The sequence below is a fragment of the Pseudopodoces humilis genome, chromosome 4, assembly GCF_049639895.1.
Source record: "Pseudopodoces humilis isolate 2021_Gansu_Grassland_sample_001 chromosome 4, ASM4963989v1, whole genome shotgun sequence".
NCBI lineage: Eukaryota > Metazoa > Chordata > Aves > Passeriformes > Paridae > Pseudopodoces > Pseudopodoces humilis.
This window is the reverse complement of record NC_142203.1, coordinates 12,384,221-12,397,178: the sequence shown is the minus strand read 5'-3', so window position 1 is coordinate 12,397,178 and position 12,958 is coordinate 12,384,221. Positions and strand designations below refer to the sequence as shown.

Sequence of the window (12,958 nt, the reverse complement as noted above, 5' to 3'; positions counted from 1 at the left end):
AACTGGTCCCAGCACTCCAGATGTGATCATACTAGCACTAAGGACAGCATTACTTCCCTAAACATGCTGTTATTGCTTTGCCTTATGCAGATTAAAGACACTCTTGACCCTTTTTTGCAGAAAGCATGCCTTGTGGTCAGCTTGTCCACTCTGACCTCTTGGGCCTTCTCTGAAGGGCTTCTTTACAGCTGGGTGATCCCTTACATATTACTGGTGCATGGGATTATTCTTCCCTTGGGTGCAGGCTTTTATATTTTGTTGAAATTCATGAGGTTCCTGTTTGCCCTTTTCTCAATCTTGTGGTGGTCCCTCTCAATGGTAGCAACTAGCCAGTCTAACAGCCACTTGTGCAGAGCACAATATATTCCACAATTCAAGTCATTAAAGAGAAGTTGAATTTTACTAGCCCCAGTATTGATCTGTGGGGTTCGGCACTAATGACTTGACTCAGCCTGGACTTCATGCTTTGACACTGGGCACAGTTATTGAGCCAGGTTTTAGCTCACCCTCCTTGTCCAGATACATACAACACACTTGTCTGCAATGTTTACCTTTACTTTGTAAAACCTTTGAAACATCTTTTTGCCTCCACTATGTATTGCTAAGAAACAAGGTAAGTGGATAAATTTCTCTTTGGTCTGTCTCCTAGTCACTGTAATACTCCTAAACCAGCAAGGAAAATCTTTAATGAGTCATAACACTAGATTATAAATTACAACAGCAATTCTTCCTTCCTTTCTTCTCCCCCCAGATAACCACTCCAGTGCAAGAAAAACTGCTAATTACTTCAGAAGAGAAAGCTCTCATTGCTCTGCCCCACAAGTTTTGTAACCTGTGCAACCACATTAAGGAGCAGAAACTATAAACTATGATCTCAGAGTCTACAACAGAACAAAAGCAGCAAGTTTACCAGCTGAGCTACAATACTTTATGTCTTATAATGATGTGCTACATGCACACAAACCAAGTCAGAGATGGAAAATTAATTCAGGTTTTTAGGCCACATTGCTAAACATTAACAAGGATCAGTATTTCATTCTTTCAGGGGTAGTTAATCTCTTGCTATAAGCCCATTTATCAGGAAACAAGCATATAATTTATCAGTAGACGTTTATCTATATGAAGAAAGAAAATCCTGCTCCTTTCCTTCTCTCCCTCAGAACCCATCAAGTCTTGTGCTTTCACAGGGTGAAATTTTGCTTTTTTTCCTGAATAGTTATTTACAAATAAAGGATCTTGAGTTGCATACTTAACCTCTACCTAATTTAACAGCTACAGTTAAAGAATTAGATGAAACATGAGTGCATGCCATAATCTGTTGTTCTAGCACTTTTTTAAAAATCTTGGCAGAGTCACCGAGTACTGTCCTTGTAACCCAAGGAAGAGGGAACACAGCTTCATAAGAGTGACATGAACAGCCAATGCAGCAGAAAAAAAGAAAAAAAAAAAATCCAAAGTAAAGCAAGTGCAGAGGCTACCTTACTCATTAAAATTTTCCTGTCGGTACTAAATGATATTTCAGTAGCAGGCAATATAGTTCAATGTCTGGTAACTGTGGCTAACTTGTGACAATTTGAATTGTGCTATTCAAATATGGTTTTAATAGTATGACTCATTATCTAATAAAAATATAACACAAGTAAAAAAGAAAATAAAGCCATATTGTAGTTTTGGTGCTTCCATACACATTCTTGCTAGCCTTCAGTACTGTGTTTCTTGGAGTCAAGAAAAACGCAGTCACACTTGGAAATAACAAAGCATACACAGATGTAGTAAGAAAATAGGTTTTATTTTCAAATTTTATAGAAACATTTTAAGAATGCTTAAATAAAGCAGCTGGACAGCAAGTTTCTGTATATATTCCAGACTGAAATTCAAGTATTTAAATTAACAAATATTTTGATTTTTCAACCCAGACATTCTATCATAACTATTTATATTTTCCTACAAATACTAAAAAGTGAACTTATGCCATTAAGATAACACGTAAAAATATTTCTAAAACATAGCCAAACTCACACATTCCCAAGTATTCCTACAGACAAATCCACAAAGGCCCAGATTATGTGCACAGTAAGTCCTCTTTAAACATAGACAGTTCCCTTCAATATATATACCAAGTTACTTGTTTTCTCCCACTACAGTAACACTTATGGATAAATGGGGCTCAGTCAGCTCACTTCAGTTTTATTTTTCCAGTTTATTTTTATGATCAGAGTATTCCATCTTCTTTCAATTAAGTTACATATTAGACTTTTAAAATTAAACAGCAAATTTCAGTGTAACTTCTTTGGATAGCCACAGTTAAATACTAAACAATGTTTAGCAAATTAGAGAATAGTACAAATTCAAAATATTTCAAGTTGTTCAAATGTGTAATGTAGGCAACAGTGTACAAGAACTTTGGTACAAATATAATAATGCTTATTTTTAGTTTTCTTTCAGAAGTCCCTGATTTGCTAATACTTTATGTGCGTATAACAGAATTCTTTTCTGAAGTCTTTCGTGGCAGGGCTTTAGTTAATGGTGGAGGCTTGTAGAAATACACTGCCATAACCACAAAGATGATTGTGATGATTTTGCAAGCAGCACCTGAATGCAAAGAACAGGAGAGTCTTTATCGCACTCAGTTTCAGTAGCAGACACAGTGTTTCAGTCATTTATAAAGCTTCATATGGTGAGCTACATACACCCTGTAAGACTGAAATTCATAGCCTCCGTTTGAATGGATTTTACATGAATGGCAAAGGGCAGATACAGTCATCCAGCTGAATTCAGACCCCTCACCTGCCTGCCAATTTTTGCTTGCAGCAGCTACTACCTTTGCTCCAGTTCTGTATTTCTTCACCCCATTCTAGCCTGAAGTACAAGTCTTTCTTACTTCTTGTTTCAGTACTGTCATTCATTATATCAGTATTCTCTTTTCCAGGAACTAAAACTTCCTGTATAGAATGCCTGTTAAGTATTGTCTTGTCAGCTGTCTTAAAAGGTTACAAAAAGGTGTTCGCACGACTTTGAAGGCCAAGGAGAAGGGAGAAACAGGAGGGGTTGTATTTGATCACAAATATGCCGTGAGATCCTTAACCTCAAGTTGTGACTACTGCTTTTTCAGTTTGAGGATTAGACATCAGTACTTCAGTTTACAGACTGTAAATATCACAACTGATAGAAGACAGGACAGAACACTTATCTCAGATGCAAGCTCAGCCTACCCTCTCTCCCACTGGCATATATACCTCACCTTTGAAAGGAACAGATTGTTAAACAAATCAGGAATTTTTCTGACTAGCGTTCAGAGGTATTTTCAAGAACTTTATATAAGCTATGGAAAAGAACTGAAATATAAAAAGAGGGAGAAAGGTCCCCAGATCTTAACTGCCAACACACCAACCCAGATGTCATGGAGTTACTTTACCTTTAAGAAAGTTTAAGTTGCTGGGATCTGCCTGGCGTCTTTTCTCCTGACCAATTATCGGTCATTGCTGAGAATTGACAGCAGTTTAGGCCATTGAAAAGTGGGATCAACTTGTGAACCCTACCTTAAAGTGTAAAACCAGAGCTCTCTTGGTTCTCTTTGTTTCCTGGCTGGGAAGGGTGGCGGAGCTCCAGGCCTCCCGTTCCCTGCCCAGGCCATGCGGCCGGGCGGGGACTGGGCTGGGCCCAGCGTCTCCCGGCCGGGGGATGCGGGCCCTGTGGAGGGGGTTTTCTCCGGGCTCCGGCCGGGCCGGGCCGAGCCGATCTCTGGCTCGGCTGCAGGTTTTTTGCTGTAACTAAATTCAGAAAAGAAACTGCTGAGTGAAGAAGGAGAGGGGCTCTGGGCCTGCAGCGGGCTGGGCGCGGCGCCTACACTCTCCAGAGCAGCCATGAGGAACTTTCCATCGCAGACGGCTCCAGCTCCTGCACCGGCCGAGGCCACAGAACTACCTACAACAGCCTGGGCAAGATTTTAACTCTTTCATTTCCCAGATGAGACTTGCGGATTAATCTTTTTATCCAGAGAGAGAAAAAGAAAGTGATCAACATGAAAAGAGACTTTATAAACTACCAGTGACAGGAAAGAAAAGAAGCTTCAGAAAAGGTAGAGAATTAAGAAGATGCTTTAATTAAGCTGAAATATCTTTCTGTTAAAACTATGGAAATGGACAATAAGGTCTTGAAAACACTCCTTTAATTCATGACAGTAAATAGGGAGGAATAGAGTGTTCAAAGTGTAAATTTTGAGTAAAAAAGTAGAGTAATTATGGTACAGTGAAGTGCTGGAAGATTTGAAGCCTTGAGAGGCAATGAGAAAACTGTTTTCTAGTGAAGCTCACGGAAACAGATGAAGAAGACTTTTTTTGCCTTTGAATAACTTATCCTTAAAAATCCCATCCCTAGACTCATGGCCCATATACACTTAAGAGTGATGTGAAAAATGGGAGGAGTGGGCTCTAATAACAGCAGCTCTGGGCAGCTAACATTAGAGCAATGGAAAACTATAACAAAAAATAGTTTTTCTTGTGAGAAACTCCATAAATTAACAGGAAGAAACTTCTGTTTCTCTATAAAGACTGGTGAAAAGACTGTAGCAAGAATTGGGACTGTTTTAACCATCAAAGTTCCGAAGTTTTTGTCTCTTTTGTCATGTGAACAAGGGAATAGTGGGTAGACAGGGGATGAAAAGGTTTTTCTGGAAGTTTATTCTGGTGTTCTTATTGTAGTTTGTCAATAAACTTTTCTTTTTTTTTCCTTTTAAGTTTTATGCCTGTTTTGCTCTTGTTCTAATCCATATCTCACAGCAAGAAATAAGTAATTTTCTTAGTTATTGGTTTAAAACCACAACACCAGATAATCACAGAATGGTTTGAGCTGTAAGGGAACCTAAAGACTGTCTAATTCCAACTCTGTGCTGGGGACAGGGGCACCTTCCACTAGATCAGATTATGATATGATATTATTCCTGTTATCAGATATGGCTCGGGGACCCATACCTTGAACACTTCCAGGCATGGGGCATCCATAACTTACCTGTTTCAGTGCCTGGCCACCCCTCAGTAAACAGTTTCTTCGTAATCCCTAACTAAAATCTATGCTCCGAGTTTTAATCCATTACCCCTTGTTCCATCACTATGCTCTCTTATAGAGTCCTTCTCTATCCATCTCTCTTGTAGGCTCCTCCTCAGATACTGAAAAGGCCTCAATAAGATCAGCTTAGAGACTTCTCTTTCCCAGGCTGAACAAACCAAATTCTCTCAGCCTTTTCTTTATCGGAGAGATATTCCATCCCTCTAATCATCTTCACATCCCTAATCATGCTTATTGCCCTGAGGACGGACTGAAGTTGAGCCAGTCCTTTAAAATCTAGTAAACAAAGTGTGACAATGAAGCAAGATCAAAGACCAAAACTATTTCATGTTAATATTAAAAGAGTTTTTAATGTAGCCTTTAAGGTTTACTTACTGTGGTGTTTCTCCTTCCATAATATTTTGCTGATCATTTATGAAAAAAGTTAAAAAACACTGCGGCTAAAAATGAAAAGTGCAAGGTTTTATTTCAAAATAATTCCCATCTAGCAGTCAAGGTTACTATATGTATTACCTAGTATTTAATATAAAAGACTTACTTATGCCCATCAGCGAAAAAGCCATTCTTTCATTGTCATATATCCAGCAAGCTCCTTTAGTTTCACATTCATTAATATCCCAGAGAGTACAACTGTTGTCTATAGCTACACCAAACAAAATTGGACCAGGAATAGTACCTAAAAAAACACAGTAAGATGTTAAAATGTTTGAGTTACTTGGCAGACTTGGTTTTCATGCATACAGTGAAATGCCAAGCTAGGGGGGAAGATAAAATGGGAGAACCAAACACTAAAAATAACATTTTAATCAAAGTCATAGGTCTCATATTACATCATAAGTCTGCACCTAACATTGCTCTCAGTTAATACATATGACGCATAGAGTTAACTAGTTATCAGTTCTCACTTTGTTAAGCAGTAAGTTTATTCAAAGACTTGAGCTTCTTAAATTCCTCAGTCTTCACTGGAAAAAAAGTTATCAAAATCAGCAGTGAAAACAACAAATCAAGGAATCAGGAATTTAACTGAAAGGAAAGAATGATCATACACACCAATCTGTTCTAAATTAAGGAAACTAAAATATCATCATGTTAAATATTCAGTTACACATTCCTCCCCATTCCTCAGATTCCTCTGCAAAGCTTCCAGAAAAAAAATTCACCAAGAAAAGCAGTGTTAAAAATTATTCTTGCATAGATTTTATTAACTCTCTGTGATTTTTGTGTGTTATAAGGCACTAGTGTGTTGCATTCAGGTATAGCCAATTTTAGAATAAACATACCAGGTACATTACTGCATGTCTACCCAACCTACCCAAGACCTAAACTCTCCTAGAGCTAACCAAATAGCTATGTCCCTCACTAGGTCTTCAGCCTGAAACTCTTTGTGATTCCTAAAGCCTACAGCAAAAATATCTTGCTGGTAAGTAATGCTGTTAATTTCTGCCTTCTTCAGTCATAGTACAGGCAGTGCAAATAGTTCTATCACTCCATAGTGAAGTCAGGAGTTAGAGGTCTAGCATAAACATCTGAACTCTGAGTGAAGTGAAACAGAGAGACCCTCATACAACAGACTTCCAGCTAATTTCTACCTTTAACAATTTTTTGCTTTTATTACATTTTATCAGTAAAATTACTTAGATTAATCTGTTTGAACAGAGCAAAGCAGAACTCACATTGTTAGATACGTGATCTCAAAGAAGAGGGAATGGGGGCAGTACTAAGTATTGGCATAAAAGTCCAGTCAGCAGCTGTGTCCCAGTCTTACATTAAATATACCATTTTAAAACTGTCTACTGCTAAAACAAGAATTTTAATTATTCCTGAGAAAATTCAAATGTGTGTGGACCAGAAAATACCTATGCTTAACTTAGTTTTACTTAAGGAAATTCATCTGTCTTATTGAAATGCTGAAGATGCTTAGACTTACAATTTAAGTATTATATTTCCCACATTATACTCTGTAATTATTTATCTGCAATTATCTACAATTTCAATAAATGCTAAAATTAGTCAGACATTTTGAAGGAAGGAAGGAAGAAGAGAAAAGGCTCCACATATTCACTTTCCTTTAAACTTCTGGATTTCAGATTTTACATTAAACTGTTTTCTATTACATCAGTTTTTCTTATCTCAGCTTTCAGAATGGGCCTTCTTCTGGGAAAAGTAGCAGCAGATGCCCTTTACTAAAAGAATGACAGTTACCTGTATTTGGTTTGTGGTCTTAAGAATGAAAAAGGATAGAGAGAACATGAATGCCCTACTAACAAGGAATTTGAATCCAATGGTACCTTACAACAAGTGTATCCTATAAGCCAATGACAGGCTGCTTTGAGCTCCTCTGAAAGCTTTTAATGCATTATTTAAAATTCTAGGAAAATATGTCAAATAAGTAGATTATTCAGAGGCAAATGTTTCAACATGAAAGTCATACCCAGTAGTCGCAGAAACACTGACTGTACTCCAAGAGCAAATGAGCGCTGTTTATCTGGCACACACCTGTAAACAAAATTTGCAGTTTAAGACAGAGTAAATAAGTCCCACTACTGTGCTATGTCCCTCAGTGAATATGTTTTTTTCTCTATATACTCTGTCAACCTGGTAATTGCTGAGGGGTTTAGAAATCCAATGTGCAAAACAAGTAAGCAAACTATTTCAAGTAGTGTTTAGATAAAAGATAGAAAAACCACCAGTAGTCCATCAAGAAATTTTAGATTTAACTAGTTTAACAAAATAGTATAAATAAAAAGGAATCTTACTATCCTCACTATGATATACTGTTGAACATCTTTTCCACAGAACAACCAAGGAAATTAAAACTGTGCTAGGATGCAATACTGAGGTACTATACCTAAAGAAGCAATACATGAATTGAGACTAGACTACAGCACAGGTCAACATGATATATTTCCATAACCTCTACATATATTCACTTGACCTTATAAATAAACTGTGCTGGCCTATGCTATACAACCAATATCATGATTTAACAAGTAGTAGAATGTATGTCCTTACCTTTTACCAATTTCTTTAAAATATATTTTTCCAGGAACAAACATTCTCATGATAGCATATTAGAGGCGCTACCATAAAGGTTAAATATATCAAACTTGTTTAATTTATACGATTTAGTTTCAGAACAATTTTCTTTAATAAATTGTATCATGTCTTTTAATGAACGCCCTGAGTTGAAAAACACCATATTTACACATTCAGAAGTTATTCCCACATTCTGGAGCATGTGTGAGAATTAGCCACATCAGTACATGCAAGATAAGCCCTTATCAGCAGTCAGTATTAGGTTTTTATTACTCATAAAGGCAATTAAGAGAAGGGTAAGTTTCATATAATGCAGGTGATTATTTCTAATACTAGAACCCTGTCATAAATATGAGTTTATGTTTGAAATTGCACAAAATAGTCTCACTGAAAAGATATCAGAATATACTGTAAGAATTACTCACATTTAATTTAATTTAGCTATTTAAATTAGTTTTTGAAATGTTAAACTAGTCACAGCCCTTTTTTCCATAAAATCTGCTCGACTGTTTCAGCTGAATTATATAAAGATTCAAATATCCAAATGCTACTGCTTAGAATTATTGAAATAAAACTATGTCAGCTCAATTTTGAAGCTAATGTAGAGCTTCATGCTATTCTGCCCCAACACTAATATGACAAGCTGTTAATTCCAGATTTACACTAAATCTGGACAGGAAGCTACTACAAAGCACTGTTGCAGGATGTTACTGATTTCCTCAGCCCCCTGCCAAAGGGCATCTAGACATATTCTCACAAAGTAACATGCTTATGCATCATGGTTATCCTCTCACTAGAAGTATTAGAAGTACAAGTCAAACTTCAACATAAAGCAAAACAGCTCTAGATTTAGAAGGAGAAACACATTTTAAAAGTAACAACAAAAAAAAATCTAGCTTTCATATAAGTTTCAGCAGTTTGAAAGACAGCAAAACCACCACAATTTATATTAATGACCATTGTACATACAATATCAGTATCACAAGAAGTAGTCTACACTTCTTGACAGACTACAATTTTTCAAGCTGGAACTCTGAACTGAGACAGGAATCTAAGGTAGAGAATACAAGACTAATTGTTCTTTTGTCCTTTTCCTGATAAAATTTTAAATGCTGTTACTATCAATAGACAAGCTAGTCAAATATTTTCTTCATCAAAGCACACGACACATTTATTCCTTTTTGCTTTAACTAAAACAGTCAGGAGTGCACCCATAAAATGGATTCTGCTACATGCTAGAACAATTTGTTTTTAACAGATTTGAAGCTTACCTACTAAGTGAAACAAAGGTGTATGACTGTGCTCTGTTTAAAGAACTGCTTGTTTACTACACAGCCTTGTTTAAATGTTGCAAAGCAAACCAAATAAAAATATTTCATTGATACTACTTTTCAAAAGATAAAAAAACTTTTCTTTATTTTTATTTTTTATTTTGATATTACTTTTCTTTCAGACCAAAAAACATACCTGAGAATGGCCACAGTTGTTGGAGTAGTAGCCATAAATGTAAAAACAATGGCAAAGAAGAAGAAGGTCAGGAACAAAGGTAAAAATTTGCATTGTGTTGGACATTTCCCAGGGACAGCTTCATAGAGAAATTCTTCTGAACCATTTTCTCTTTTTGTTTTCCCAACACAGGAACAGTTGTAGTATGTCTACAAATAATTTATAAAACAAAATTTAGCTCCAAGACTGCAGAAAATGACACTATTTTGGTATATTTGCATTGCATTTGCATCACACAAGACAAGAAGAAACATTGACTTTACCATATGGGAAACAGTCAATTTCCTGATGAGCACATGACACTAACACTAATTTTTAAAACTGATTCATCAGAACTTGACTGATTCACCTTGCCTGAGCTTTTGGACCTAAAAAGGCAGTGATAGGCTCCTTTTTGTATGGAGCAAGCTTTTAGTTACAAGCATAAAAATATTTCAGAAGTTAGAGGCAAACCATATGCAAAGAGGCAAGCTCTACTCTTAAGCCTTAGGCAGGAAAGAATAGAAGCAATATAAGACCACTTCTATAAGCAGGTGAACAAATGGAATGCTCTTCATCTAAATCCACAGAAGTTTTACAGGAAAAATATAATGTGTCAGTGAAGTGTGAAATTTCAACAAGAAGTAGTTAATCTCTTACATTTTCTTATGAATAATACCTCCACTCATTTTCCAGTATAAAAAATAAAAAGTCCTTTCCTGGGCCAGGTTGCATTTTGGATGCCTCTATACTGCTCCCACATCCCTGCTCAAGAGTTTGTTGTACTAGTAGAGACAAACACAGAAAGCCTCTCAGTTCTGGGAAGGCTGGATAATAGTGCCTGAATAGGCATTTTCATGGCTTACCATTCCTGCACCAGGAGCCACTAACATTCAAGTTTTCAAAATTCATGGAAGCAGGTTGTCATACATACAATAAACATTGCATTTTGCTGAAAGGTCTAGATAAAAACTAAAGGTAATGTCAAGACAATTGCTGACTTTTCTGATTGTCAATTCTATTTAAAGTACATTTGGATTTAACTTATTTTCAGCATTAGAAAGTCTGGTAGAAGTACATTTGTACTTCTATTTGTGCATTCTACATTTGTAGAATGGCATCACACAAGGGAGAAACACTCTGGCTAACCAGTAAACCCTTACAACGAAAGAGGACACCGAGATGGGAAACAGTGATGTGCCCAGAAAGCTCACAGAACAATGCAGGCTGTGAATGACCAGAACCGTTGCAAAGAAGGCTATACAGAAAAGATACAGCTATGCACTTCAGTGAATCAAGAGTGGTGTAAATGGTTCTCTCTGAGTTAAGAGAGTGGAAACATTTTCCTAAGTTAGCCAGACCAGCATGAACATGGAGGGGGTGAAGGGCAGGGAATGTGGCTCGCCCCAACAAAGAGTTTAAAAAAATCAGACAACTACCAGAAACATTTCAGAAAGCAATGGGCTTGACCTGGCTTCAACCCATGTATGCCTTCCCAACAACTGGGGAGGCCCAGCACTGTGACAGGGAACATGTTAAGAGACCAGCAGTGGGAGTCACACTGGTACCACAAGTGGACTGTGTATTGCAGTCACTGGATTTTGCTAAATAAAATCTACATTTGTATTGTAGGGAAGGACATTTTGATGATACTGCATTTTACAGCAATCCAGAACAAACCATATCAGCTATCTTCATTGCATAAAGTACCTTTTTCATGTTGTTAAAAAGATATGAGGCACATCCTGCAAAACAGGGAGAAAAGTACTGGACTTCATCACTGCCACAAACTGGGTAGTACATGGAGCGCAAACACCTGCAGTTAGCATTGCATGGTGCCGTTAAGTTATATAGAGTGCCTGTTCTGAAAAGCAGAAGTTAATAGGCATTTAAAAAAGCAATTGAAAAACAGAAGATATGTAAATAAGTAATGCAATATTTATAGCATAATAATTATTAAAATACTCTATTAATGTTATTTATGCACTCACAGTTGTTTAAAAATAAGTATAGTAGTTAGAGCTCTAGATTTTCCATTTATTATATACCTAATTATTTTTATTGCTGTTATTCCCTCCAAAGATTATACCCCCAATTTCCACTCACAAAAGAGATGACAAAATTCTGCATCTCAGCCTAATTCTTATATTATCCTCTCCCGCACACTTAGGTATTTCAATTTCTTCAATTTATAATTTCAAGAAAAAATACAGGATTAAAACCTGTACATGGAGTTTATTCTACTGATCATACTCCAAGATTTTTCCCCTTTATTGTTTTGAGTCCAGTTGCAAAGCAACCTAATTTTTATTAGTTTTAACACTGCCATGCTGTAAGACAACTGCACATGTTCAATGCAGGATGCAATGACACACCCTGGAGGACCTTAAAGATTTCCTCTGGCTGTTTAGGGAATACCTAATAACTAAACAGAGTTTACTTGAACTCTTGCATACTATTTTTATTTTCAATTGAGACATTTATTTCCAATACAGGTCATCATATGGTTTTGTATGAAGTAGTCCCACTGTATTATTAAAAAATCACTTCGGCTTGTGTGAGGACTGTCCTCACACAAAAGGCATAACCAGAGAGAACAAAAACATTGTTTGATTTTCTAACAGTAGCTCATTAGTAAGTAAAGAGTTTTCACAGGTTAAAAGTTCAGTCAGCTAAAACCAGATTAATGGCACTGTCAGTAGAGTTTAAATACTGTACTGTAAAATGGAAGTTCCAGATTAATTATGTAAAAGGCATGTGTCCTTGTGAGAATTTGAGATGGCAAAAAAATACTAACAGGAGAAATAGTTTAACTAGGAATTAACTTACATACATGCAAACTTCAAATGGAACATTAGGGGCATCATAACTGCATATAAAATCCATTTTGTTGTAGTACAGCAGAATCTCACTAAATTAATTTGTGTTTTAAGCCTAAGCAAACTAACTTCAATTCTTCTATGTATGAAGAATGAACTACAGTTTACCATAAGCAAATCCACTAATCACAGATTTGTACATTCAGTGCCTTCCTAGCCTGTGAGGCATGCAAAGCCTGGAACTATTTGATCAATTTGGTGGCATTTGTCCTGCTTACATGTCCAGTGTCTCTTCCCCCTGACCTCCATTGAGGGACTGAACATGTAGTTAGGCACAGTCAGAGAAAAATATTTTTAAAAAAATACCCCTGTTTTTTCTAAAACATCTAGCAGATAAGGCCATCAACTGCTCCTTAAAAAACTCTCTAGGAGTTTTTAAACAAGAGACCCAGAGACATGTGGAAATGAACAAAGTACAGAAACAGTCATTCCATTTCTGTTCCTTCAAGTTTTCAAGGAAGCACTTGGCAATAGAATTTGGCAAAACCCATTCT

At 36.6% G+C, this 12,958-nt stretch overlaps 1 protein-coding gene across 4 annotated transcripts in view; it reads right to left on the bottom strand.

Moving 5' to 3' along the window:
- Nucleotides 1-1,770: 1,770 nt before the first annotated feature.
- Nucleotides 1,771-12,958, bottom strand: part of SLCO4C1 (solute carrier organic anion transporter family member 4C1) — a 29,414-nt gene continuing 18,226 nt past the window's right edge. For 2 of the 4 annotated variants that reach the window (XM_005532960.3, XM_014261489.2), the window contains 5 exons: nucleotides 11,296-11,449; nucleotides 9,568-9,755; nucleotides 7,496-7,560; nucleotides 5,603-5,740; nucleotides 1,771-2,592 (listed from right to left, as the gene is read on the bottom strand). In XM_005532960.3, the coding sequence (XP_005533017.2) occupies nucleotides 2,468-2,592; nucleotides 5,603-5,740; nucleotides 7,496-7,560; nucleotides 9,568-9,755; nucleotides 11,296-11,449 (670 nt within the window). In that variant the 3' untranslated portion in view covers nucleotides 1,771-2,467. Of the gene's footprint in view, nucleotides 2,593-4,563; nucleotides 5,505-5,602; nucleotides 5,741-7,495; nucleotides 7,561-9,567; nucleotides 9,756-11,295; nucleotides 11,450-12,958 lie in introns of those variants that run through there. The other 2 variants (XM_088054501.1, XM_088054502.1) reach the window with 2 other exon arrangements.